This window comes from Equus przewalskii, chromosome 5 (genome assembly GCF_037783145.1).
Source record: "Equus przewalskii isolate Varuska chromosome 5, EquPr2, whole genome shotgun sequence".
In the NCBI taxonomy this organism is placed as follows: Eukaryota; Metazoa; Chordata; class Mammalia; order Perissodactyla; family Equidae; genus Equus; species Equus przewalskii.
In genome coordinates, this window is record NC_091835.1 from 72,322,171 (window position 1) to 72,349,415 (window position 27,245).

Below are 27,245 nucleotides of genomic sequence, written 5' to 3' on the forward strand. Positions count from 1 at the left end.
GGCGGCTCCGGCAGCGCGCCGCGGCGGCGGCGGCGGCGGCGGCGGCGCGGAGAGCTTGGACTGGGAGCCCAGAGCTCGGCTGGGCAGCGGGAGAGGAGGAGCCGCAGGAACTGCGGCTCTGCCAGCTTGGGCCGAGCCTAGAGAAACCGGCCTGGCTGGTCCACGCCAGCCGCAGGTGGGAAGGGGCTGGGATGAGCGGGGGAAGGTCTCCCGGCTAGAGGCTGAGGCTGAGCCGCGGTGCTATTTCCTCCCTCTGCTCCATAGACACAGGCTGAGCATGGAGCTGTCCCCCCGCAGCCCTCCAGAGATGCTGGAGTCGGATTGCCCGTCACCCCTGGAGCTGAAGTCAGCCCCCAGCAAGAAGATGTGGATTAAGCTTCGCTCTCTGTGAGTCCCTGGCCCAGTCCGGCTCGGGGAGTAGGGGGAAGGGATCTTAGGGAGCCTGGAAAGGGTTGGGTGGGGGGGAGTGGTTGGAGCCGGGCTGGTGGATTCTCTTGGTCAGATATGTTAGCAGGTGCGAGGAAATAAGCTGCCCTGACACGCGTGGCCAGGCCACATGTGCAAGGCATGTGCAGAGCAAGCCGGCTGGTTGGACCCGGTATAGGAGTTGCAAAGCTAACGATGTGTCTGTGCCTGTGGACCACTGGGTGACACGCAGCGCGGGGAGGTGGCACACTGTGTGCGGTGTGGCAGGGCTGCAGACGGGCAGCATTCAGGAGGTGCCAGGCTGACTCACACATATCCGTGTGCTGGGTTGTGCAGATGTGAAACACATCTCATGTGTGTGCATGAGTGTTCACAGGTCACAGAGATGTGTGTAGAGTGATTGCACACAGCTGGAGATTTAGTGCACGGGGATACTTGTGCCAACCTGTGGGTCATCTGTATCTCTGTTGGGATGGGTGGTTTCTGCCTCCTGCATCCTACATGGGGTGGGGGTGGGGGCGCCCCATACCTGAGCTGCTCATCCTTCTAGGGGCCTGGAAACCCACTCTGCCTATTAATGATGGGGGACTCACTTGGGAGCTGGAGAAGGGGTGGAGCCCCCACCTGGGATCTGGAGGAGGAGGGGGTAGAGCCCCTACCTGGGAGCTGGGGTGGTGGTGAAGAAAGATTGATTGACAGGGGTAAGGTAACTGTCAAACCTTTTTGTTGCTATAGGGTCTCTCAAGGATGTCCAAGCACATTTAGGCATCTTTTCTTATTGTTGTGGGATGAGGGCATGTGGGGAGGAATAAATAAGGAAAGGAAAGACTCACGTGTCCGATACTCCAGTCCCATGGGGGGAAAGGAACTTTTCTTCCTGCTCCTCAGAGAAGGAGAGGATTGGGTCAAAGACAAGCCAAGCACCATGTTTATCTCCCAGTCAGCTGCCATTGGGTGAACTCCGTAGTCTGTTGATTCTTAATCAGAGAACAAGGGAAGGTGCTGCTCTCCCTGATATCTCCTCATGGCCATAGGAAAGAGGCTGTAGATGTTTAGTGAGGAAATACAGTACACGTAGCCCCTAATCCCAGTTCCTCCCTGGTATCCTTATTAGTGAGCACTGGAGCTTTCCATTTCTGGGTTTTGGCAGAGGGAGAGATGGGGGTAGGAGATGGATAGATGCACATGATTGTGTTGTTCTTTAAATGCCTTACCTGTGGCGATACGATGACGCCTTCATATTGGGCAGGTGGGTCTGCTATATATACTAGCTGCTTAGAGAGGCCTTAGGGAGAACTGAGGCATAGTGGGCAACAAGGCTTGACGTCCAAATGTGCTTCTCAGTTCCCTTCCTCTGCTGCCTCTAGCCAATGCAATTTGCCGGGCTCTATGAAGCACAGCCTTGGAATGAGTTCTGGGATGAAGGAATGGAAAACCAGATTGAATTGATTTTTGTTGGGAGGAGCACTGGGTGATTCTTGATAGAAAACGATGTTCTGTTAATGTTAACTAACCTGGGAAGAGAGGCAGGTAAGGAAGCAAAGAAGGGACCTTGGGGTCTATAAATGGGAGAATTCAAGGTGTCCCAGGATGGCTTCCCCATAGCACTAGTGGCTCATAACATACTCCCCTTGCATCCATTCCAGGTAACGGGCCTGAAAAAGAGCAGGTTTTACCTGTTTCACTATCTCCCACACCAAGTCTTTCCCGAAGCAAATTGCTGTTTCTTCCTGTAGTGTGAGAAGTGTTCAGTGGTGAGAGACAAGGATCCCCAAAAAGAGGTGTTGAAACCTGGGGAAAGAAGGGAGTAGAGGCAGCTGCCTCTACAGGGTGGCTAGCTGCGATGTCCTTATAGGAGATCACGGAGGACAAGGATCACTAACCTCACTGATAGATTATTCTGGTCTTCGCTCACTTCAGCAATCTGGACCTTGTACTAACTTACCTAGAAAACTACCATCTCCTCGTTCATAATCCCCAGGAATAGATTCCCAATCTCACTTTCTCAAAGCAGAGGAAGATCTTGATATCAAGGGAGATCCCAAGTTGGTGGCTTACTGGATTTGGCCCTGTTTGAATATGGGGGAAGTTTTGCCGATCAGATGAAGGGAAGTAGAAGGATTTAGGGTTTTTGCTGGGTAAGGCAGAAATTCCCCAACTCTCAGGGTTGAGTGGTTTCTGACGAGGTGAGTAAAGAAAGCATTCCCCCTTTTAAATGGAAGTAGAACAGTCCCCACCTCCCCACCCCTAGTCACCACCTGTCCCTAAATGGGCCCGAGTGCAAAGGGGTTGTTTAGCCTGGAAAGGGGATGGGCATGATTATCTCAGACTGGGTACTGAAGAGAAATGAAGGCAGATGGACTATATAGATATACAGTAGTAAACCCATATATTTATAAGTCTATAAAGGCATGATTCCCCTACTCAACATATCCTATCGCCCCCCGCCCCTTTTAATTTCTAATCTAGGACACTTAGACTCTCTTCAGGGAGCCCAGGCCTGGTGTTTTTGCATCTGGTTAAAAAGCCCACACTAATATAATTGCGCAGGGCAATTTCTTCTTGGGAAGGGCATCCAGGAATTCTGTTTCCCACACTAGGACTCTGCCAAGGATGAATTCAGAATCTGGAGCAAATGAGCTGGAGAGTCTCAAACGGTGGGATTTCACCTCTACCTAGCAGGAAAATTCTCCTAGCTAAGCAGATTTATAAGCTGAGGCATGAGCGAGGCTGGGAGAGGCAGTCTGAGATGCTGCATTGACCAGGATGATTTTCAGCATCTCTGACCCTAAGATGAATGATTTGACTTGCTGCCCATGCTTCTCTGAGACCAGAGGGCCCTGAGGAGTGTGAAGGTGGGTCAGTAGAAGTAGAAGGGGTTTTCTCTGTCTTTTGTGAATCAGGAAAAACTATGAGCAGAGATTGGTTTGCCATCCTTAGCTCATTCATTCATTCGACAACTATTAATTGAGTGCCTCCTGTGGGCCAGGTGAAGTGCTGGGTGCTGGGGATGTAGTGGTGGACAAAATGGACACAGTCCCTGCTCCTATGGGGCTTGTGATCTGGTTCAACTCCATCAATGGAGTGGAGAGTGGAGGAGGCACGCTGTTCCTCATTTTGCTACACCCACCCAATTGGTAAAATTCTACCCCTCTGGCTTCTGCCTAATCTTTTCCTTTAGGGGGTTAAACACACAGGAAAAGCAGAGATATGAATTCTCTCTCCCTCCCAGGATAGTACAAGCATCACTCTCTTCTCTCTGCTCCAGTTTCTCATGGAATTTTACAGACAGAACTTCCCTCTTCCTTTGGGGTAGTATAGACAGAGTCTCTTTCTCCTCTTTCTCCACATAGTACACACTCAGAACTCCCCAGGTCTAGGCCCGATGTCCTAGGCTGTGGTTCAAGGTCATTACAGCTGAGCTGGAGCAAGGACTCAACTGGGGATTATTTTTCCCTATCTATCTTTGTTTTATCAGAGTCTAGTGTGGTACCTGGAACTCAATAAATGCTGTTAAATGAAAGAATGAACGAATGAAGTCATGAATGCACGTGTATATGTCACGGAGCCCAGTCCTGTGTCTGAGTCTGTGGTGCGTGTGTTCCTGCATGCAGAGCGGGGAGTAGGAAATGGGGACGGAAGAAAGGGAGATGTTTTGTGAGAGGGTGACGTTTAAAAAGTATGGGGTTTGGAGACCCCAGGGCAGAGCCTGGAACTGAAGGAGTTACAGAGAGGATGCAGAAACACCGTTATTCGGATGTGTGAATGAGATGTATCGGGATGAAATTCTGAATGCCTGCCATTTATCCATGTGTGGCTGGGGAAAGATTGACGTGTGTGCTGGGGACAGTTTGTGGGGTCAGAGCTCCATGATGATGTCTCTTTGTTTTTATGTTTATAAATGGCATGTGTGATAATAAATATGGTGGGAAGGTATGCACTTACCTGAACACCTGAAATTGTCCTATGCATGAACGAGATGATGTGTGTGTGTGTAGGTTATGGGATATCATGTATGTGTGATCTTGTATATGTGTTTGTGACACACTCAAATCTTTTGATGATCCTGGGCAGGAGGAGGAAGGTGACGGCCTGGACCGGTGCCTCACTGACTTATCCCACCTTTGTTCTCATTTTGTATAAGCCCCGTGGAGTGCTCATCTGTGGCTCTTACCAGTTTTGAAAACTGTGCTGCCGTCCTCCTTTCTCTGCATATGGCTGTGGAGCTGCTGTGAAGACGGCAGGATAAACTGTGGCTCCCTGGACCTCTGGAGGAAAAGGAGCATCGTTCCTCCCAGGCCTTGGCAGGGATGATTGTTAGTGCCTTCTTCCCCGGATCAGCCCTTCCTCCTTTATTTCCAACCACAGCAAAGGGAATCTCCCCTCCCTGGGCTTTATACCCCCTCTCTTATCAGATGTCTTCCGTCTCTCTATTTTCTCCATCAGTTTTGTCTTGAGCGAGGCATCCAGATGGTAGAGGGTGGAAAATTCCTGCAGTAAGGTGAACAGGAGGTGCAGAGATAAGGGAAATCAAATTCAGACCAAAGGAAGAACTCCACAAACCTCCCGTCAGAGTTAGGTGGCTGGGGGAGTCAGGGAGGCAGGTGTTGCTAGTGGAAGAGCTTCGGGAATGTTGGGAGAATGAGTTTGAGTTATGTTCCCATTCTGCCAATCACTAGCCGTGAGATCTTGAAGCCACGTAGTCTCTTTGAATCTCAGTTCTTTGTTTGATATCATCCATCTGAAAGTGGTTTTTAAATGATAAAGTCAGGAGCTCTTTCAGCATTGGAGAGCTTGCTGCACGTAGAGGCAGGGGGATGGGAATGAATGGGCGCCCACTGGCTCCGATGGGGAGAAAGATAAAGATTCAAGAGGCAGGAATATGCATTACTGAATAGGGGAGTCCTGGTGTCTGGGACATGATTTGGAAGTCTTGTTGATAAATGGTTGTCTGGAGGAGGGGAGACAGGTGTCTGAGCTTAGAGAATAGAAGGCTGGGTGGGGCTGGAGGAGGGCTGTCCTACAAGGGGTGTGGGCCACCGAGATCAAAAGAAAAGAGAGGGACTTACTCCTTATCATCTGATTTCTCAGTGACCAAACTAGAAGTGGCTAGAGCAATTGCAGCTCTGAGACATGGTGGGTGTGGGGAGCCCCGGGACAGCCATAGGTGAATTCTTTGAGCATTGGAGGACTTCCCCTCTGGCATTTATGCTAAGTCTCTTGGCCTGGGGGTGGCATGTCCAGGGATGCCACATCCTATTTTAGAGGATCACTAAAGTCTCTTAGGATCCAAATATCACTCTGCTTGCCCAGGAGCCCAGAAGCCTGGTTGGAAAAGACTGAGAGAAGAGAACTCTCACTTGAGTTGCATTTATCACCTTTGCCAGGAGGAGGGTGAAGTGGGCTGGGGATGCTATGGGACTGGAAGGCCAGGGGAGGGACTCAGTAGGAGAGAAGCCTGGACGGCTCTAGACCCTTTCCCACCTGCGCCCTGCCCAGGGAGTTCCTGAAGTCAGTGAAGCGTGTGGGTGTCTCCCAGCTTCCCCCCCTTTTTTGGCCACTCCCATCAGGCCGGGGTGGAGGGGCAAGGAACCGTGAAACAGATCTTTCCCTCTCTTTTGAGTCTTTAAAGAAATCATTGAGGATCTGTTTCCAACTTCTCTGCTCCCTCTGCTTTCCTCTTCTTTGATTCTTCCTGCATCCTTTCCCCTGTCCCTTCCCGTCTGTCTCTGGCTTCTGTCTCTCTGCTAAGCTCCATTTTGCTCTTCTCTCTTGTCCCGCTTCCTTGCTCTCTCCCTATTTCCTTGGACTTATGCTCTCACTCCTCCTCTGTGACCTTGGCAGAGCCAGAAACCCTTCAGGGCTTCCTCCTCCCGCACCCCCCCTCCCCGCTCCTCCCTGCTGCTCTCCCTCTCAGGCTCCCCCACCCCGTGTTGCTGTGGTGATGGTGCAGGGCGAGTTTGGGGCTGCCTTAGGAGTCCAGCCTCAACTCTATTCTGCAAGCCCTTTCTTTTGCCTGCTCGGTGACCTCATCCTCCCAGCTCCTCTAGGGAGGAAGCCAAGTAATTGCCTTTGGATCTCCGGGGGCTGATTTTCTCAGGTATGGAAGTCAAGTAGCTATTTTCCAACTCTCTTCAGGACAGCAGCAGAGAAAGAGGGACAAAACCAGGGCAGCAAGTGGGGTGCAGGTGAGACAACTGGGAGACTGGAAGTTGTTAGATAATGAGATTGTCCCCTAAGGGGGGAAGACTTCATGGTGCGAGAGAACTGGGAGAGAATCCTGGGAATATTGAGGGGGGCAAAGATGGGAACTGAGGGGGAACAGGGCTGCTGAGAAGGGAAAAGGAGAAAACCCAGTTGTTCTCCATCAGTGCAGGGAGGTCCCTAATGCAGGCAGGAGCCAGTGCTCTCGCCTCTCCATCCCTAATGTCTGCAATCCTGCCGCTGCTCCTCTCCCCTGTGCTCCTGCTGCCTCTGTGGAGCTCATCCCTGTCTGGGGAGAACACACCAGGTTAGGACTCTCCTTCAGCATCCCTGACCTGGCAGAAGTCCACCGAAGGAGCTGTGATGGGGTTTTGGTGGAGAAGCAGGCTTGGTGGGAAAAGGGCCAGGGCATATCCAGGGAGAGGTGTGGGGGCACGGGGCTGGGAGAAGAGCTAGGAAGGGGGTGCTTCAGGTGCTGCTGTTGGATACAGCCAGGTTTGCAGGTCTCTTGATTCTGCAGCTGCAATGAGAAGTCAGATTTGCAAATAATTATGGTGGCTGCAGTGGGATGATTGGGCTGCCAGCTGGTGTTGGCACCATTTAGGTTGGGAAGGGAGCTTGGCTTCCGGGGGCTTAGTGATTCTCTGGCAGGCAGGACCTGGGCCTAGGGAGGCTTCTCCTTTCATTCCCAGCCCTTGGATTCCCTGCTCCCCTGCTGATCAGTTCTTGCATATCTAACTTGGCACCATCCTCCTAGTTCTCTCCTCTATGCCCACCTTGTTTGGAAACTTCTTGGGGCCCGGGCTGAGAGAGCACACGTGCCAACAGTGTTGCTAAACTCCCTGAGCCCTGATCGTCTCTCCACCAAGCAGTAGCTTTAGAAATTGCAATCTGAAAGAAATATAATAAATCAAATTGCACCAGACTCACCCCAAAGACTTCCTTGTCCTGCCTGTTCTCTTCCTTTCTGTTCTTCTTTGAAACACCAAGAAAATTTGCTGTTGTTTTGATTGCAGCAAGATGGCTTGAAGATAGATATGCAGGAGGACTTCCTGGAAAGTTCATGGAGGTTAGAATGTGACTTTCCTAGGATAAAGAAGAAAGCCACCCTCCTCCTTTAAGCATCAGGTTCGAGCTGAGTTGGGGGAAGCAGTGAGCCAGTCAGAATGGATGAACTTGAACTGGGGAATCGAGACCCAGGCAGCCTACTTCCCTAGTGCCTCCAACCCAGGCACCAAATCGCAGAACCATAAAGTGTTACAGAGGAGGAAACTGATGTCCGCGGATAGTTTGTAAGTGGGGGACAGGGCTGGGACCAAGCTCAAATCCCGCTGATCCACAGTCTAGTCTGTCTCCCATCACACCTGCTGTCAGTCCCTTGCCAAGCTTCCAACTCACTTTCCAACCCCTACAACATCTGTTAGGCCACCTGGAAGCAGGGCATCTGCTGGGAACATCTGCTGGGATGTGGTTTGGGGGGCTGATGTGGTGGTCCACGTGGAGGTGGTTAATGAGCAGAACTAAATAGAGCAGGGAGGAGAACAGGGGTGAAGAAGTGAGCCAGAGGAGGAGTTCTTCAGGACTGGGTTCTGGGAACCTCCCCTCTGATAGGCTTCCTCTGACTTTGCCCACCCCTCCCAATTCCTCCCTCTCTCAAGGGCTGGAGCCTGAGGGAGAGGTGACACATTTGTGTGCTGGGCTGGAGCTGGGACATCCGGGTTCTGATTAGTCTGGGCTAAGGCTCAAGCTGTTGAGATCACCCCCTTCCTCCTCTGAGCTGCGCTGGGCTGGGCTGTTGCTAGGAGCACCTGTTAGAGAGGGCTTCGGGTCCAGAGGCGGAGAGGGAGCTGCCTTCAGATGCAGGTGCCAGCCGACTCCTTCTTTCTTCAGTGTTTCCCAGACCCTCTTCTTCAGTGCCTTTCCAATCTCCCTTCCTCCCCTCCCTTATCTCCCTACACTCTCTTGGTATCTCTCCTTCTCCCACCACCCGCCAGTCTTCCCCAGGCCCTGCCCCATTCACCTCCCACTGTCCTTCCACCCAGCTCCTCTGTCCAGTGCCCAGAGATCTCTCTCTACCGCTGCCATGTCAACCTGAGGCCTGCCGCCTCCCAGGATGACACCCCAGTGCTGCCACCAGGGGGGGTTATTTTTGTCCCTGCAGCCACCCCCGCCACTCTGCCCAACTGGCTGCCAGAACTGGGGCTGCTTGTATAGCCATGGGAAGCCCGGGAGTGAGGGAGGGACAATGCTTAGGGCAGGTGGAGACTGGGTTGTTCTTGGTTTCTGGGGCTGTATGCTCTGCATGGTCCCCAGCTTCTGCTTCTGCTGCCTCCCTGGCCCCTGTGGAATAAGGAGCCAGGGAGAAGCCCCAGACATCTGGAGTGGTGGTGGGGGGAGACCAGGGCTTGTCCACATTAGGGGTCCTGGGACAGGAGTGGGTACAGGGAACTCTGTTCATGGGGGACTCCTAATGAACATTTGCTGAACTAAGCAAGTAAAGGGTTGGGCTAAATAATCTTTTGCATTCACGCGTCACATTATAGTTCCCAGGGTGCTCTCGTGATCGCATTTGATCCTTGTAAGGATTCTGTGAAGCACATATTATTTACCCATTTTACAGACAGGGAAACTGAAGCTCAGAGCGTCTTGCCCAAGGTCACACCTAGTGATAAAGTCTAGGTAAAAATCTCCTGATTTTAATTCAAGTCCTCCTTCAATTGGATTTAGATGATTTCCTTGGTTCTTTCAATTTCTGAGATTTTGGAGCCTTGAGATCAGCCAGTTAATCCCTTCCCCAACCCCCCCAAACTCCCCGCCCCAATCCTCTTCTTTGAGCAGAGGCAGAGTCTCCCATCCTTTTATCCCCTAGCCCAACTCCTATTCTTCAGTGCAGGTGGGGAAAGCTGGGGATAGGCCGGGGAGGGAGGCATTAGGGTTATGCTCCTTTCTGTTTTTAAGCTCAATTTAAGGGCTAAAGGAGAATCCATGCTGGACTCTTTGCTGGGGTCATCACATCAATGCCCCGTCTCCCACCAAGGGGACAGTTCCCCTAGCCTGGACAGAGGTAGAGTGGGGGGGTGTATGTATATGTGTGGGTGAGTGAATACGTGTGACTTTTTTCCCCCAGGAAGAGAGGGTGGTTGACCAATGTCCTTCCTTATTAGGAACAGTTAATAATAATAATAGGCTGGGATGAGGGATGCAGCATTTGGGGTGTCAAGGTGAGCAGTCATTTGTCTAACCAGCTTTGGTTCTCTGGGGCAAGAGAGCAGAGGGATGGACAAGATGTCCTCTCCAAAGCTTTTCTAGTCTGAGGAATCTCTGCCATTCAGTAGGAGGGTTGAGGTTAGTGCCTCCTTGGCTAGGGTGGCAGGGCCTGGAGGGAGGGCCTGGAGTCAGGTGAGGGAGGGAAGCTGGCCTAGCTTGGTGTTTGTTGGTGTTCCAGCCTGTGTGCAGCTGGCCACCACCTGCCCCCACTCCCACCCCCACCCCATCCCTCCAAGCAAGCATGTCCACGGAACAGGTCAGGTGACTTGTCCCTCACCTGGGTGGCAGTTCTGGGTCTCTGACGCTGGGTTTGGTTCTTTCTCGCTAAAAGCACTAACCAGCATGTGTGCGTGTGCGTTTGTTGTGGGGCACAGAGAGGCGGCTTTCCTTTCTTCCAAAGTCTGCAGCTCTGTGTTTCGTGGCTACCGATTCACCAGAAAACAACTCGTAGATATTTAACCGCCATTCCTCTCGTTGCTGTTGAAGCCCACTTCCGCTTGTCCCAGTCCTCAGTGGAGCTGAGAAACAGCAGGTTTCCAAACTTTGCTTATAATCCTTCAAGACTTTGGCACAGTGACAAGGTACTTTAATGTCTCCCTGCTTCTGGGGGAAAGTGGTGGGTGGGGGGGTACTTCCCGTCATAAAATCCTAGCTCTTGGCCTGTTTCTCCATTTTTCCCTTTCTCCTGTCATATACACTCCACTAGTCCCCAGTCCTCCTGTCCACATTACCCCCAGCTCTAGACCCCAGATTTAAGGAGAGTGTAGCCGCGCGGAACTCTCTTCACTGCGTGCGTTTGGCATCTCCCTCCTCCTTAGCCCCGCCCAGCCCCTCAGCTGACCAATCGTGGGCCCAGTGCACTTGGCTGGGTGACGTCATCTCACAGCCAATCCGGAGCGGGCTGTGTGCGCACGTCCACTTTGCGCCGCAGAGGCCGGATCTTTCCTCCCGGACCAGAGTGAGAGCGAAGCCTGGAGGCGGAAGAGGGGGGCCGGTCCCCAGGCCCCTCTTGGGCCATCTTGTCACTTCTGTTCTCCCTGTGGGCTGGATTGATCCCTTTCCAGTTCATTCACTGTTATCCCCTAACTCGTGTTTTACACATGAGAAAACGGAGCTGGGAGTGTTAAAGTAACTTGCCCGCCCTCTTGGTTTCATGAGCAAGTCCTCCTGAGGCTCATTCACTGCTTGGGGGAAGAGGGGCTCCCCTCCCTGTTGAGAAGGTCTCTGGGCAAGGATGCCCTGATCCGCAGCTTTAGCAAGCCCCTCCTCTGCCGTTTTTCATTCTCTTCGGCTCTTGTTTCCATTCTTTCAGGTGAGTTTAAGTTCATTTTGAAGAATCGCCCCTGAAAAAGACCTTAGCAGGGAGCTGAATCTGCCTTAGCCTCTCGGGGAATCTTGCAGGGCCCCTTCCGCCTGTCACCCCGACTGCAGACTTCCTCTCCAGGACAGATTCAGGATGGTTCCCTGGCCCTGCATCCTTCAGCCTCCTGCTAACCCCTTCTCCTCACAGAGGAGCCCCACCTCCTCAGAGCAAGGGGCTGGCCTGTGCTATTTCTGTCCTTTCTGGGATTCTTCTGAGAACAGACTCTTGTTTTCAGACTGGTTCAGATGTGAAACTTTTCCCGAGGCCTCTCACCCAGTTGCTGTGGGCTGGGTCTCTGCCTCATCACTCCTTCCTCGAGCCAGGCCCCTCCCGTTCCCCTCCCCAAAGTTCTCTCTGGTCAATCGCTCAGTTCTGCTGAGACCTGGAGCAGGAAGTCAGGGGCCCAAGAGGGAGTCATTCCCGTCAGGGGCCCCGGGGCCCCGGGGCCAGCATTTTGATGCTCTAAAGTCGCAAACTCAGACTCTCATGGCAAACCCTGTTCCTGTGCAGAGGAGCCACCTCCAGGGCCCCATCCTCAGGTAGGCACCAGGGACGAGGAAGGGAGGGGGAGGAGGAGCACAGGTTGCTGTCGGTCACCCGTTGTAGTTTGGATGGGGCGGGATCAAGACTTGGCAATTCCCATATGTTCCCCATACATTGTGTGTGCGCAGGCGTGCGAGTCAGCTTCTCCACCTTTCACCTCATCTGTCTTGCCCCTCACCTTATTCCCCTCCCACACCCATCTCCTTTTCCTTTTTATTGCTTCCTCTTGACTATGAAAGGAGGCTTAGCAGTGTTTCCCCCTTTCTTTCCTTCCTGACCCCCAGCATCCTTAGGACCTCACATTCCTCTGAAATCTTCTCTGGGCTTAAGAACCCCAGGGGGAGATAGAATTCTTCTCCCAACTCCCAGCTGCTTGGCTTGAGGCTGTTGTGTCCTCAGTGACCGTTATGGGCGTGGGGGTGCTGGAAGTAGTGGCAGCCCGCTCATCAGTCATGTGGCGATCCAAAGAAATGAACTGGTGGCGGCTGGAGAAGCTGAGCTCTTCTGGGGTGTTGGGATTCCACCGCCTGGAGCCTTCTCTTCTGGCTGGCTGCCGAGAGCAGGGAGAGACCGGGGCCTTCCAGGAGTCAGGATCTCAGGCTCTTATGGTGGTGCAGGGGCTGAAGATAAAGGAGGAAGAAGTGCTGGTGGTGAATCAGGGCTGGGGTGGAGGTGGAAGGATGGTTCGGGAAGTTTCCAGTCTTCCTTAGGCCTGGATGAGGACTAGACAGGGGTGAGCCATCCTGTTCTGCAGGGAAAGGGACCATTCCCATGCCAGATTCTCTTGAAGACTGAGCTGAAGGGGCTGGATTAAGACGCTGTGGGTGGGGGAGTAGGACTTCCTGCAGATGAATGGTGAGGTGAGGACTTTGGGTGGGTCTGGGGAGATCCTAACTCTGAAGAATTTTGGAGTCAGACAGGCTCCTGCCAGGCCAGAGAGTGCAGTGCTGGAGCGTTATTTAACTTCAGGAGGGTGAAGTTTAGCACCTGGATCCTTCCAGCTGCCTAAGTCTGGGTCCACTTCTTGGACTCCCCATTTGTCAAATTTATTCTTCAATTTTTCCTTCCTTCCTCCCCGCTCCTTCTGGTGTCTGGATCATGCTGCGTGTCAACATGGAGCTATACAAGACGTAGAGGTAGAGGCAGGAGGAACTTGGAGGGAGGGGTGCGTCAAAAGCTAGCCTACGACCTCACTTATTTCCCCAGGCTCTCCATTAGAGAGCAACCCTGGCGCAGAGATCTCAGTTGTGGGCTCTGGCAGATAGCCCCCCATCTGAGTAATCTGCCCCCTTTCCCTTGTATTTATTTGATGAACGTTTCCTGACTATTTACTGTGTGCTCTGAGCACAGTGGCCAGGATCAGCAAGTCACTGTCAGTGCCATCCAGACTCTCACAGTCTACTGTGGGCCGACAGACACCAACACTTCATGAAGGATGGATGCCACACTGAAGACACTGTGATGGAATGGGTTCCAGCCTCTCTCCAAGCTCATTATATGATTGAGCTCCTTCTGCCCCAACACCTTGGCCTTTGGGGGCACAATTAGGCTCCTGTAGTGTGAGTTGCTGACCTGACTGAGATCGACAAGTTGTGTGACCTTGGACAAATCACTTAACCTACCTCACCGGGTGATTGTGAGGCTCAAATGAGGTTTGTAATCCTAAAGGGGAGGTCATGGCCATTATCATTCTCCCACTTCCTCTGTTAGAGGACTTCCTAATTACCAGGCTCTGTCCAAACTAGACTCACTCTTCTCCACTCCGACTTGGGATAGAGAAGGCAGGCGCTTGTTGGATTTGAAGGGAGTGAGGTGTGAGCTGGGTAGGACCAACTGACGCTGGTCAGTAAATTCACAATTTTAGAGACCACCACATTTGTATGTGCCAGGCCTTTTGTATATATTATTTTATTTAATCCTCGTATAACAGCCCTTCACAGGTGGATTATCATCATCTGCACTATTTTACAGATGAAGGAATCGAGGCTCTAAAATAAAGGTTCTCAAACTGTAGTGAGCGTGAGAATCATCTGGGATGTTTGTTAAACGTGCATCTCCCTGGACTCTACCCTCAGAAGTGCTGGTTCAATAGGTGTGCAATGGGGCCTAGAATCTCCATTTTTCACAAGTATCCCAGGTGATTCTGATGTTGGTGGTCCACAGGCCACATCTTGATAGATACTGATTAAGAATTAGTGACTTGCACAAGGGCTCAGAGCCAGGAAATGATCCGCTTGAATCCAGGATCCCTGCCTCCCAGACGTGCCTTGGTTTCTGCCTTGAAAATAGGGACAGCAATTCCTTCCCGCCTCCGTCCCTCTCTCTAGGCCCATTGTGAAGATAAAATGAGATAATGTGGAAGAAGGCGCTTTTTAAAATGTAGAGCTGGCAGCATTGTTAGCGATTATGCGAATACATGCAAATGAGCACCCGTGGGCTTGGCTGTTCACTTTGGGAGCCTGTGCTGGGTTGTGTGTTTCAAGAAGTGGCTTGAGAAAGAAACTGGAAGAACTTTGACGGTGGGCATTGACCCCTACAGGCAGAGTTTGGGTTTTAAAGAGGGCTGACCAAGCAGAAGATTAGTGCTGGGCTGGGAATCTAGGGGAGAGATGGGATCAGAGGCCCCTCTATTTTCCTGGGTTGTGTGTCCACCTGACCATGAGGACTGACCAGAGAGGGAAGCCCTGCTCTGCCTGGTCCCCAAAGGTAAAGCGTCCCTCTTTGTTCTGCAGTCTCTGGGTCGGCACCCTGGGAGATGCTGACTCAGTACCGTACCCCTTTCTAGCTCATCGGCTGGAAAATCTTTTCTTTTGTCTAGCTCGATTCCTTCTCCCTAATGAAGCCCAAGCTGGGTTGAGTTTTCCTGAGATGGGACTCTTTCTTGTTAAACAACCCGCCGTTTCCACTTGGAAGTGGGGTTTGAAGATAGCCCACTGAGAGGCTGCAGCGTCAGTCTCCAGCTTCTCTCCCCGCCCGTTTCACCCCTTTCCCTTCTGCCTCATTCCCATTCAGACATGTCTTTGGCCAGGGCTGCTGGTGCCTGCGGTGAGAATTGGCCTGTGATGCTTCCTGGGGCTGGCTATTTTGGGCACCCCTATTCCAAAGCTGCTGAGACCCCGGGATTCTGGAGCTGCTTCTGTTCAGGAATGCCATTGTTCTCCCTCCCCCGGCATCTCTGGGAATTGCTGCTAATTTCAGCTTCTGGTCCCTGACTCATTTTCTTCTGTTAACTGACTCATAGGGTGACCTTGGGTTTCTGAAACCCCTCTTAGTGGGGAATTGTGATGGCCACCATTTCACCTGCATCTGGGTTTCGGGTGGGGTGGGGTGGGGTTGGGCTGGGGGAAGGAGCCAAGGGGAATGTTAATCGCTTTGTTTAAAATCACCAGCTAAAGGCAGAGGGCTTTGTTTGCGTTGACTGCCTGGGCTGCCCTCGCCAGACTTCTAAGAAGCCTCGCAGTTAATCACCGCCCCCCAGAATTCATGAGTGCAAAATATGAGGGATTGTCCCTTCAGGCAAAGCATCTAGGGGTGAACCTCCCCCCCCCCCCATTTGGGCTCTGGGAGCAGCTGCCGCTGGCGAGGTAGAGGAGGGGTTCAGTCACCCTTTGCCAGAGGTTCTCTCTGGTGCGGCACCTGCCCCAGGGAGGCACGGGTTAACACGGCTTTGTCCTGGTTGATGGATTCTGGAATCATAATCCATTAGCTCTGCCTGGATGGAGTGGGGCCAGGCGAAAGCCTTCAGATTGGTCTTTGTTCTGTGTCTTTGCCATCTCTGCCAGGGCAGAGGGGCTGTGGACATGGACCCCCCCACCCCCCCGCCATAGCCAAGAGACATAATAAAACAATCTTGGGGGCTCTTTTGACTGCTGTGACCCCAAAGCCCTCTCTCATGGCGGAAATAAGCAGTTTCAGCTCTTGGTTATTCAAACTATGAATCTGCTCATCCCCAGAACATCACCCCAGGGGCTTGCACCTGCCTAATTCTGCTGGGCCCGAGCAGTCTAAAGGATGGTTTTCAGGAAACGCTGACTCCAGGGGGATGTTGAGAGGTCCGAGGTGGGTGGGGGCGGGGGAGTCAGGAAAAGCCTGGGATGAGACTTGAGGGGTAGATAACTTAAAACAGGCAGGGGCAACAGCCTGGGATGAAAAGCGTTAGCTGCTGTTATTCTTACTATTAGAAAGGCTAACGATTAGTGGAAGACTGAGGCTGTTTCTGTAAATGCGCCCCGTTGGAGGGCCTCCTGTTCTCATGACAAGGTGGTGGCGCCCGAGCAGGATATCTGTCCTTCCCTCCCCCACAGGCTGCGCTACATGGTGAAGCAGTTGGAGAGCGGGGAGGTGAACATTGAGGAGCTGAAGAAAAACCTGGAGTACACAGCGTCTCTGCTGGAGGCCGTCTATATAGACGAGACGCGGTGAGGGTGACGCTGGGCCACGGGGAGAGACCCACACACAGAGGAGAGAGAGGCCCCACCGACACAGTGATCCAGGAACAGTCGGGGAGTCAGACAGAAAGCTGGCGATGAGACCTGCGACGGGGCCAGAGCGGGAAGAGCGGGAGGGGCGGAGAGAAAGAGCTTTGGGTAGAAATATCAGTGGAGATAAAGAGGTGGAGGAACAGGCAGAGAGTTGCAGAGAGAGAGACAAACACAGATATCAGGGAGAGAGGACTGTCTCAGAGCCGGAGGGACCTTCAAGCTCATCTGGTCCCAACCTTCTTCCCCGGGTGGAATTCCTCCTGCCCGGTGTGGGGGCCACTGGTCACGGTGGCTATTGAGCGCTTGGAACGTGGCAAGTGTGACTTGAGACATGTGTGTATGTGTAAAATGCACACTGGATTTCAAAGACTTAGAAAAAAGAATGTAAAATATCCATTCATATATTTTATATTGATTCCACATTGAATGATAATATTTTGGGTGTATTAGGTTAAAGAAAATTTATCATTAAAATGAATTTTACCTGTTTCTTCTTTTTACCTTTTTAATGTGGCTACTAGAAAATGTGAAATTGTTTACATGTGGGCTGCATTTTATTTCTGCTGGACAGTGCTGCTGGCCTGTAGCATCCGTGACAGGTGGTATCCTTTCCATCGTCTGCTTGAACACTTCCAGAATTGGGATGCTCACTACCTCACACAGTGAGCTGTTCATTATTGGAGACATCAGATAGAGAAACAGAAATAAAAAGACACAGAGAGAGAAAGGAAAGGAGGGTCAGAGTAGGGAGAGAGCTGGCGTGAGAGTCACTGAAGCGTGGTGTGTGGCTGGGCCCAGGTCTCTAGGCTGTGGAAGCACCTGCTGTCTTTCCTCTGTGACTCCTCTTCTGGGGCCGCAGGCAAATCCTGGACACAGAGGACGAGCTGCAGGAGCTGCGGTCGGACGCTGTGCCTTCGGAGGTGCGGGACTGGCTGGCCTCCACCTTCACCCAGCAGGCCCGGGCCAAAGGCCGCCGAGCAGAGGAGAAGCCCAAGTTCCGGAGCATCGTGCACGCTGTGCAGGCTGGCATCTTCGTGGAGCGGTGAGGCTCGCCCACGCTCAGCCCCCTCTGCCTCTGGTTGTGTCCTCTTTCCCAGCCTCCCTGGTCTTCCGGGCCCACACCATGCCACCAGCCATACGGCCTCGCCTGCCCACAGCCCATCCCCACAGCCCCGCCCCATCAGACCCCACCCCCTAGACCTTCACACCTGACTTCTTTTCATCATTCGCCCTCAGGATGTTCCGGAGAACCTACACCTCTGTGGGGCCCACCTACTCCGCTGCAGTCCTCAACTGTCTCAAGGTGATCCCTGCGTTTTCGAGAAAGAAGAGAAGCCTGGGGGATGGGATAGTCATTGGGACTTTCAGACTCTTTATGGGGTGATTTTTGCCTTCCCTTTTAATTGTCGTCTCCATGTTCCTCAAAAGGACTTTTGCCCACTCCAGAGGCAAACTCTTGACTTCTAGTCTCTCCCATATTGAGAGGTACCTGGGATGAAAGAGGCCCCCTTCACCACTTCTGTGTTTCCCTGCTTCCCAAGTCCCTATAATCATTGGGAAGTCCTCCCTGAAGTCTAACTGCAACCCTTACTGCTGCTGGGCAGCTCCCCTTGGGAGTCTCCCTGCCTAGTCCGTTGTTTCTCCACAGAACCTGGACCTCTGGTGCTTCGATGTCTTTTCCTTGAACCGGGCAGCAGATGACCACGCCCTGAGGACCATTGTTTTTGAGTTGCTGACTCGGCATAACCTCATCAGCCGCTTTAAGGTTGGGTGCATCCTCCCCCTGCCTCTGGGTGGGATTCTCCATTCCCATGCATCCTATTCTGAACGATTCCCCACAGTTCCCCACAGGTAGATGCTGCTGGCTCCCTTGCACTCTCCCGTTCAGGGAGTCTCCCATGCCCACCCCCAGGCTAACCTTTCTTTCACTGGCTGCAGTCCCGCCTCTGACTTCATTCACTGCTTTCTAGAGAAAGATTCTAGGTCTACCACCATCTAGCCTAGGATCCTGCTCTCTCCCTTTGCTTTTCCCCCTCACTTGTCCTCTCCGGGCTGGCTTGAAGTTCACCTCCCTGTTTCCTCTGTCCTGCCTCCTGCTTGTTGACACTGGAGGCCTCGAGTCCAGATGCTGTCAGCCAGTGCCCTGTGGGCCTGGAGACTCTCCAGTTGTTTCCTGGGGGTGGGGGAGGAGGGATGGAGGGGATACCACTGGCCACTCCCCTCCCCCAGCTCTTGGTCAGGCTGGAGAGGGCTGGATGAGGAGGGTGTGTGAGCTCCATTTGCTCTTCAGCTTGGCTGGCCTGGACGAGTATGGGATTAAAGTCCTCTGCAGATCCTGCACCGGGAGGGAGCGTCTTTTGGGAATAGGGGCAGGAAAAAATCACTTCCCTAGTGGAAAACCCGCACTAGGAAGCGGAGGGCAGGGGGTTGAAGAGTGGCGGTGGGGCTATTTGGTCAGCACTTAGGCGGGTGGAGGAGATGTTAGAGCTGAGGGAAATGTGTGTGTTCTGAGGGGGCCGTGTGGGGGTCAAGGGAGTCTAGGTGGAGGGGCCCTGCCCGGAGGGCTCTGGAAGGTTATCGAGCCGTCCTCTGCCTCCACTTCACTACAGCAGACTGGCTGTGTGGGTGAGCCTTTCCTTGACCCTTGACTCCTCCTTTTACAACAACTCCCAAGAGGGTTTCTAGAACTTTCCTGAGCTGTTCAGTTGGGAGGTTTCTTCAGTGCCTTCCTGAGGCCTGTCCTGCAGTTTCATTTTTCTTGCCTCCCATCCTGCCCTCTAAAGGATGGAGAACAACAGGGTCCTCTTTTTCCTAAGACTTTCCCCAGCTCTTGTTTCTCCAAACTGGTTCTCAGACGTTCTCCAGACACCAGCTTCTCCTAAACTCTGCTTCCTTACCTGGAAGGACTGGGATTGGGGGACCCGAGAGTGAGTGCATCAGGTTGGGTTTGGCCTATCCCCAGTCGCCGTGCTCCAAGGCAGTTAGGGAGAGAGGGGGCTGTTACTGCTGTAGCGTTCTCTCATGGTAGAGACCCCAGTTGGACCCGCCCTTCTCAAGCTCCATATTCCCTTCCTAGGCACCCAGCCCCTCCCCTGTTCCTCCCCGCCCCTTCCCTTCCCTCCAGGGACGCCATGGCAACGCAAAAGCAAGGGCAGTTGTCATGGAAACAGTCCTTTAAAATTCCCTGAATTTGGGGCACAGCCTTCCAGGGGTGGGGGTGGGGGACGTTAGGGTCTGACTGACTAGTGGTGCATCTTCCACGTCTTGTCACTGTTGCTCATCTGTACAGAAGCTTCCCCAAGTCCTGAACCTCCCTCTCCTCCCAGCCTCAGGAGACCCAGGGACGGGTGCAGACACCAGCCCTGCCCTCTTGGAGCCTCGAGCCTTTGAAGGAGGCAGACACACCCCTAGGGAATATGCAGAGACAGAGAGAGGATTGAGCTGGACAGAGCTCTGGCCCCTGGTGCTTGTTTGTGTGTGTGTGTGTGTGTGTGTGTGTGTATGGCAGGGGGCTGGGGAAGGTTTCTCAGAGGAGAAGGTAAGCCATATCTGGCTGGGAGGGTCCTCTCCAGGTCATCATCTTCTTTCCCCTGCTTCTGAGGTACTGGATTGGGGATGGGGTGGGGTGGCTGGAAGGTAGGAGGGAAGCTTTCTTTCCTTTTCTTAAAAATCTCCAGGGAAATAATAATAATAATTATAGCTACTCTTTAGAGAGCACTTGCTAAGTGCCTTGTACTTACCTCATTAAATTCAAGGTAGGTGGTATTATCTTCATTCTGCAATTAAGTATCTGAGGCACAGGGAGGCACGTGACTTGCCCAGGGTCACACAGCCAGCAGGTGGTAGAGCCAGGATGTGAGCCCAGGTTCACCTGACCGCAGAGCTGGGCCTCTAAGGAAAGATGGCGCTGCTCGTCTCCGTCCTCCATTCCTGCACATCCTCCACGTAGCTCGATTTCCTCCCTCCTGCTGCAGATTCCCACTGTGTTTTTGATGACTTTCCTGGATGCCTTGGAGACAGGCTACGGGAAGTACAAGAACCCTTACCACAACCAGATCCACGCGGCTGATGTCACCCAGACTGTCCACTGCTTCCTGCTCCGCACGGGGATGGTGGTAGGCGCCCTGAATCCCTCGTCTGTGATCAGGGTCTCATGGCTGCTGCACTGGGAAGTCTAGACTCTATTCCCCTTTCCCTTTTTGGTTCCTCTCCTTTGGCATCCTCAAGGTCTTTAGACCAAGACCAAGAGTCAAATTGGACTTACTCTAGAGAATTCCCGGGTGGACCATAACTTCATGGGCAATGCTGGGGATGTGTGCTGGATGCAGTGGGGATGTTGCAGGTTGGGAAGGAGGAGGGTCTTTGGCCATTCCAGGAGCTGAGAAACCTGGCTGCGTTAGCCTAAGAGCTGGCCTTGAAGATGGAGGGGCTGGGCTGAGTGGTCTAGCCTGTGTGTGGAGGTCTCCAGGCAGTGACCGGCAGGAGGTCAGCCCCCTCTCATCCTGTCTCTTTCTCCCAGCACTGCCTGTCGGAGATCGAGATCTTGGCCATCATCTTTGCTGCAGCCATCCACGACTACGAGCACACAGGCACTACCAACAGCTTCCACATCCAGACCAAGTGAGGGTGGGGACATGGCAGAGGCAGGAGGGGCCACGTGGAGGTGGGGGAGGTTGCCAGAGTCCCCATTTACAGGGGGCTGAAGACCATGACCTTTGACTTTGCAGGTCGGAATGTGCCATCCTGTACAATGACCGCTCCGTGCTGGAGAATCACCACATCAGCTCTGTTTTCCGAATGATGCAGGACGACGAGATGAACATCTTCATCAACCTCACCAAGGATGAGTTCGTGTGAGCAGAAGCCAGGAGTCGCCCTCCCCCCGGCCTTCTGCTCCTTCCCGGACCTTCTGCCTCACAGTGCTGTGGGGCTGATCACTTCTCTGGCTCTGTCCATTCAGAGAGCTGCGGGCCCTGGTCATCGAGATGGTGCTGGCCACAGACATGTCCTGCCATTTCCAGCAAGTGAAGTCCATGAAGACGGCCTTGCAGCAGTTGGAGAGGTGGCATCTGGTGGGGTGTGGCTGGGGCTCAGCCAGAGTGAGGGGTGTGAGAATTGGGGGGCATACACATGGGTAATTGGTGTGCCAAGTCCCTACCTGATGTAGAAACTCCCCTGGCTCCGGGTATCTGGGTGTATCTGTGTGTATGTGTGTGTGTGAGAGAGAGAGACGTGTGTACACGGCCCTGGGGTTATGTCCAGCCCACGCTGCTGGTCTCTTGGAGAGCACTTGGGGCTGCGAGTCTGAGATGAGCCTTCTCACTGCAGCTGCAGGACAGGCTTGCTCTGGAATGTCGGGAAAATCATTCAGCCCTTCTGGACCTGTCTCCTTACCTGTGAAATGTGAAAATGATATGCCTCCCCTTACAACAGCTTGCCACCAGTTCCTGCTGTAATAGGGCTATTGAGAGAGTCCTGTGAGGTTAAAGAAAAAAAGCACAGAAGAAATGTCATAATTACATCTAATGTTGCTTAAAAGTGGGTGGGAGCATATAAATGTGTGTAAGAGAGAGCGGACTCTGTGTGTGTCCTGAAGGTGTGTGTTAATGTACGTGTCTGTGTGGGGGAGTGTGCAGTGCCAGAGCGTGTCATTGTTGGGGAATAATAATAATAATTACTATAATAATAATTATAGGTAACATCTACCAAACTCTCAGTGCCACACACTCTTCTAAATCCTTACATGTTGGATGTCATTTAATTCTCAGAACAACTCCATGTGGCAGATTCTGTTATTATTCCCACTTTGGATTGAGGAACATGAAATGGGAATTTTAAGTAACTTGCTCTGCGTCACACAGCTAGTGTGTGATAGATATAGTGGGGATTCGAACCCAGGTCCTGTGATTCTAAAAGCCTGGGCTGCTTCCCATATATAAATAAGTGTGTGTGTGTGTGTGTGTGTGGCCTCTGAGGGTGTTGAAGTTACTTGCAAGGATATGAGGGGGGCGTGTGATGGGAAGTTAGGAATGGTCCAGGTTTCCTTTTCCTGAAAGATCAGTCTCTCTTCCCTTGCCGCCTGCCCTGACCAGGATTGACAAGTCCAAGGCGCTGTCCCTCCTGCTCCACGCTGCTGACATCAGCCACCCAACCAAGCAGTGGTCGGTCCACAGCCGCTGGACCAAGGCCCTCATGGAGGAATTCTTCCGCCAGGTAGCGTAGCCTCTTTGCCCAGCCCTGCCTGTGGGGGCTTCTTTCCCCTTGTTCTCCAAGCTCCCTGCTCCCGCTCCAGATCTTCATTCAGCCACTGCAGCTTCTGACCTGACCTGAGCCCATGGGACACCATGTCATTATCCTAAAAGCTGAACGAGAGTTGCCAACAGTTGCATTCCATTTGCATCTCACCCATTTCCAGGTCGAAGGCACTGAAATTCCTCTTCTTGGGGCCGGCCCCATGGCGCAGCGGTTAAGTTTGCATGTTCCGCTTCAGTGGCCTGGGGTTTGCTGGTTCGGATTCCCGGGTGCAGACCTATGAACCGCTTGTCAAGCCATGCTGTGGCAAGCATCCCACGTATAAAGTAGAGGAAGTTTGGGGCCGGCCCGGTGGCGCACTGGTTAAGTGCGCATGTTCTGCTTCAGCAGCCTGAGGTTTGCCGCTTTGGATCCCAGGTGCAGACATGGCACCGCTTGGCAAGCCATGCTGTAGCAGGTGTCCCGCATGTGAAGTAGAGGAAGATGGGTGTGGATGTTAGCTCAGGCCTGGTCTTCCTCAGCAAAAGGAGGAGGATTGGTAGCAGTTAGCTCAGGGCTAATCTTCCAAAAACAAACCACAAAAAAAAAAAGGAAAAAAGGAGGAAGATGCGCACCGACCTTAGCTCAGGGCCAGTCTTCCTTAGCAAAAAGAGGAGGATTGGCAGCAGATGTTAACCCAGGGATAATCTTCCTCCAAAAAGAGAAAAAGAAAAAAGAAATTCCTCTTCTCCCACAAGCACCCCTGCCACCCCGGCTGCACCCGGATCTGCTAGTCTGAGGTGTCCTCTCCAGCCTTCCCTTACCCCGTCTTGTCCTCCAGGGTGACAAGGAGGCAGAGCTGGGCCTGCCCTTCTCCCCGCTGTGCGATCGCACTTCCACTCTTGTGGCACAGTCCCAGATTGGTGAGTCCTTTCCTGCAGGGAGGAGGGGGTTGGCAAGGATGCTGCCTGGGCCTGGGCCAGGCCTGTGCCAAGTCACCACCCCTCAAAACTGTTCTCCTGTAGAGGCGCACCTGCTGGGAAGAGCATGGGGTCCTCGGGCGGGAGGCCAGGGAGGTGCGCTGTTGGGGAGTTTTCTGGGGTTACAAAGACATTGTCCCCAAGGCTGCCCCCACTGGGGACTTTCAGCCCCAGGTTACCCTGTTTTGCACACAGCCAGGGGTCACAGCCATGCCAGCCATACACACTGCCTAGTCCCCTGGTGAGACACTCCTGTTGTGTTACACCTTCACCGCAGGCTTCATTGACTTCATTGTGGAGCCCACCTTCTCTGTGCTGACGGACGTGGCTGAGAAGAGTGTTCAGCCCCAGGCAGATGAGGACTCCAAGTCTAAAAACCAACCCAGGTGAGGGTGGCTGGGGTAGCTGGGGCTCCTGGTTCTGGGGGAGGAAAGTCGGACTCACAGGGAGGACGACCCGCAGGGAGGAGGTCCAGCCATGGTGGGGTGGTGGAGAAGCAGGCCACTCCAGACTTGGGAGCCCCTCTGCTGCCACACACCGGGTGGAAGGATGGGACCAGAGGGAGTGACCTGCACCGGTGTTCCCCTCTGCCCTGTTTTTCTCTCTTCATTAGCTCTGTCTTTATTGCCTTTCTGCTAATCTTGTTTTTATTTTCCTTCTAGTAGGAGGGAAGGTATATGTGTGTGTGGGGGGGTTGAAATTGGGGGAAGAAGGACAGGGACTTGGGGGGGGGTCCCTAGCAGAGGGAAAAGAGGAGAACGATGAGGCTCACTAAACCTCCTCTTGGTCTTCCATCCCCTCCACTCGGAGGGCTGGGAAGGTGGTTCTGGAGTGGGCTGGGTCTCACCTCTGGAGTCGGGGGGGGGTCCTGCTCCTAGCTTCCAGTGGCGGCAGCCTTCTCTGGATGTGGAAGTAGGAGACCCCAACCCTGACGTGGTCAGCTTCCGCTCCACCTGGACCAAATACATCCAGGAGAACAAGCAGAAATGGAAGGAACGGGCAGCAAGTGGTGGGTGCCATTGTGGGGGATGAGGCCTTGCGGGGAGGGCAGCTAATGGAGCAGTAGCAGGTCCTTTTCCTTAAGCCCCTGGAGCAACCGTTTGACTCCTAGAGATGGGAATGGAGTTGATCAGACTAAAGTTACAGCACAGGAAGGACTGAATAGCTGATTGGTCTGGACTGTTCTAGAATGGGGACTGGAGAAAGGATAGGCACAGCCATATTCCACAACCCAAGGGACCCCATGCACATTGTGGTCTGTAAATGGTGCCCCTGTCGATCTGGGTAACCTGGCTGGGAAATCTCTTCTTTTGTGTGGGGGTCGAGGGTTGTGGATTTTAGCAAGGCTGGAGCGGCTCCCCCCAGGCAGGCATGGGTTGACTGTTGCTCATCTGGAAGGCAGGAGGATGTGTGAGAATCCCTGACTTTTCTCCACATACACCTTGGATTCTGGGGAAAAATACTTCTTGGTCTGGTCCCAACTTCCTTCATGCCCTCTGCAGGCATCACCAACCAGATGTCCATTGACGAGCTGTGCCCCTGTGAGGAAGAGGCCCCGTCCTCCCCTGCCGAAGATGAACACAACCAGAATGGGAACCTGGACTAGCCTGGGGCTGGCCCAGGTGAGCCTGTGGTGGTGGGGCAGGAGGGTCTTGAGGTTCTGCAGGCGTTAGGAAGAGCTGGGCATGCAATATGGCTTCCTTGCAGAGTCATCTCTGGGTATCAATGGATGCGAGGTTCTCCCTCCCTCTTCCCGGGCAGGAAAATGGGCGAAGTGAATACACAGAACTGAGCCAGGGCGTGAGTGGGAAGCAGGGAGATCCTTCCACCTCTCCTGACTCAGTCCCTGCAGGAGGCAAGGAGGTTGCTCCTCAGAACAGGGTGGGGCCTGTGTAGCACCTTTGTGAGGTTTCTGGAAAAGGAACCAGCCGGGTCACCAGGCTCTGTGAGGTCCATGGGGCATGACTTTGATCGCAGTCCCCGCTCACGCCCTCGGCTGGGTGCTCTTCTGCAGGGCAGTTTTTGCACTATATCTGGGACTGAGTTGGGATCCAGCTGGGACTTGGAGAAAGTCAGTCAGGCTGGAGATAAAGGCAAAGACCAGAGCACCGAGACTTTTCCCTCTTTCCCCAGGTCCTCACTGAGTCCAGAGTGTTCGATGTCATCAGCACCATCCATCGGGACTGGCTCCCCCATTTTCTCCAAGGGAGCATGGAGGTTGCGAACAGACAACCCACCCGAAGGCCACATGCCAGAGATTGTGGGGTTGGGGGAAGGGCCCCTCCCCACCCGACACCCATTGGGGTGCACTGTAATCTCCCGGCAGCAGACTGGGGAACTTCAGGCTCCCAGTGGTCACTGTGCCCATCCCCCTGCCCCTGGACTCCCCCCATGGCCAGATGGCTGGCTGGGAGGGGCGAGCTTCCTGGAGGCTTCCCAGGGCCTGGGGGGAGGGTCAGAGATGCCAGCCCCTGGGCCCTCCCCCATCCTTTTTGCCTCCAAGTTTCTAAGCAATACATTTTGGGGGTTCCCTCAGTCCCCCACCCCAGATCTTAGCTGGCAGGTCTGGGTCCCCCTTTTCCTCCCCTGGGAGGGGCTGGAATAGGATAGAAAGCTGGGGGTTTTCAGAGCCCTATGTGTGGGGAGGAGAGTGGGCTCCTTCAGGGCATGGTACCTTTCTAGGGCCTGGGAGTTGGGGGGACATCTTTACCCCAGACCTGCACTGCTTCAGCCCCATCCCCAGCCCAAGTCCCTGCAGTCTTCCCTCTCTCCCATTCTGAAACAGCGACTGGGGGAAGAGAGGACCCATTGGGACCAGGGGCTGAGAGGCGGCCTTTCCTGGGGTCCTCAAGAACTTGGGACTGGTCCAGGCCCCTGGGGCTTATCCCCCCGCCCCGGCTGAGTTCTGAGCCCGTGGCCTCCTTCCTCTCCCCTGGGGCTGGGAGGCTCCCATCCGACCAATGTCTGTAAAGTGCTTTGGGGTCTCCCCAGCAAAGCACCTTCAGGATGCATCTTCGAGCACAGGCAGGAGACCAGCTGGGTTGGGTCAAGGGTGCGTGGGGGGGGTGAGGTATATGCAGTAATTCTGCGTTGCCAACAGAGAGGGCCCCTCCCCTCCCAGCACTGGCCCAGCTGCAGGCACCAAAAGGCCCCTCCCCTGGGACAAGTGGGGCGTGGTGGGTGCAAGGCAGTTGGGCAGGGGCTCTGGGCTGCTGCTGTCGTGTCCTCTGAAGTCCCCAGCCAGGCCCGTGCCCCTTCCTCTCCTCAGGCTCCTCTCACCCCACCTTGTCCCAGGGGAGGCCCGAGTCCAGGTGACTGCCCTCCTCCTTTCTTGTAAATACCAACCATGCATTTGTACAGTGGGCCGTGTGTGTGTGGAGTCCCTAGCCACGGCCTCTTAGGCCTGCCCCCCGACACTTGTCCCTCCTGCCCCACTGTGAGTGGGGCAGAGATGCATGTGACTCACCCCTGCCCTTGGTCTCCCTGAACCCTGCTATAGCCAGAGATCAATAAAGAAGGGAGACCAGGCCTGGCTGTGTTTGGTGTTCACTGGGTGGAAGTCCACCGAGCAACTCCATGTACGCTGTCTCTTAAGCTCGATGAAACCCCGGTGCGGTGTTCTCCCTATTACATAGATAGGGGGGCAAGCTGAGGCCCAGAGAGGTGAGGTCTTGCCCGAGGGCACACAGGAGGGATGGCAGAAGTGAGATCTTACACTTGCGAGGTTCTTTGCTCTCTCCATCGCACTGC

General features: G+C 53.6%; 1 protein-coding gene and 1 long non-coding RNA gene across 6 annotated transcripts; one reads left to right on the forward strand and one right to left on the reverse strand.

Annotated features, from left to right (window-relative positions):
• PDE1B (phosphodiesterase 1B) lies at nucleotides 1-27,023 on the forward strand. Of its 5 annotated transcripts, none has more exons than XM_008538538.2 (16): nucleotides 1-175; nucleotides 265-387; nucleotides 16,108-16,221; nucleotides 17,144-17,326; nucleotides 17,521-17,587; nucleotides 17,933-18,049; nucleotides 20,259-20,399; nucleotides 20,804-20,904; nucleotides 21,012-21,137; nucleotides 21,245-21,346; nucleotides 22,377-22,497; nucleotides 23,357-23,438; nucleotides 23,773-23,881; nucleotides 24,374-24,504; nucleotides 24,998-25,117; nucleotides 25,629-27,023. In XM_008538538.2, exons 2-15 carry the CDS (start codon nucleotides 278-280, stop codon nucleotides 25,099-25,101), a joined length of 1,608 nt encoding a protein of 535 aa, XP_008536760.2. In that variant the 5' UTR covers nucleotides 1-175; nucleotides 265-277; the 3' UTR covers nucleotides 25,102-25,117; nucleotides 25,629-27,023. The 5 variants fall into 5 exon arrangements, with proteins under 5 accessions (XP_008536760.2, XP_008536764.2, XP_008536763.2 ...); XM_008538542.2 differs by lacking the exons at nucleotides 1-175; nucleotides 265-387 and adding exons at nucleotides 10,803-11,209; nucleotides 11,771-11,799; XM_008538541.2 differs by lacking the exons at nucleotides 1-175; nucleotides 265-387 and adding an exon at nucleotides 10,803-11,209.
• On the reverse strand, nucleotides 16,677-20,261 carry LOC139083402 (uncharacterized). The gene is made up of 2 exons (XR_011540097.1): nucleotides 20,025-20,261; nucleotides 16,677-16,951 (listed from the first exon to the last, which is right to left on the reverse strand). It is a non-coding gene; the product is annotated as an uncharacterized lncRNA (long non-coding RNA).
• Nucleotides 27,024-27,245: the final 222 nt, after the last annotated feature.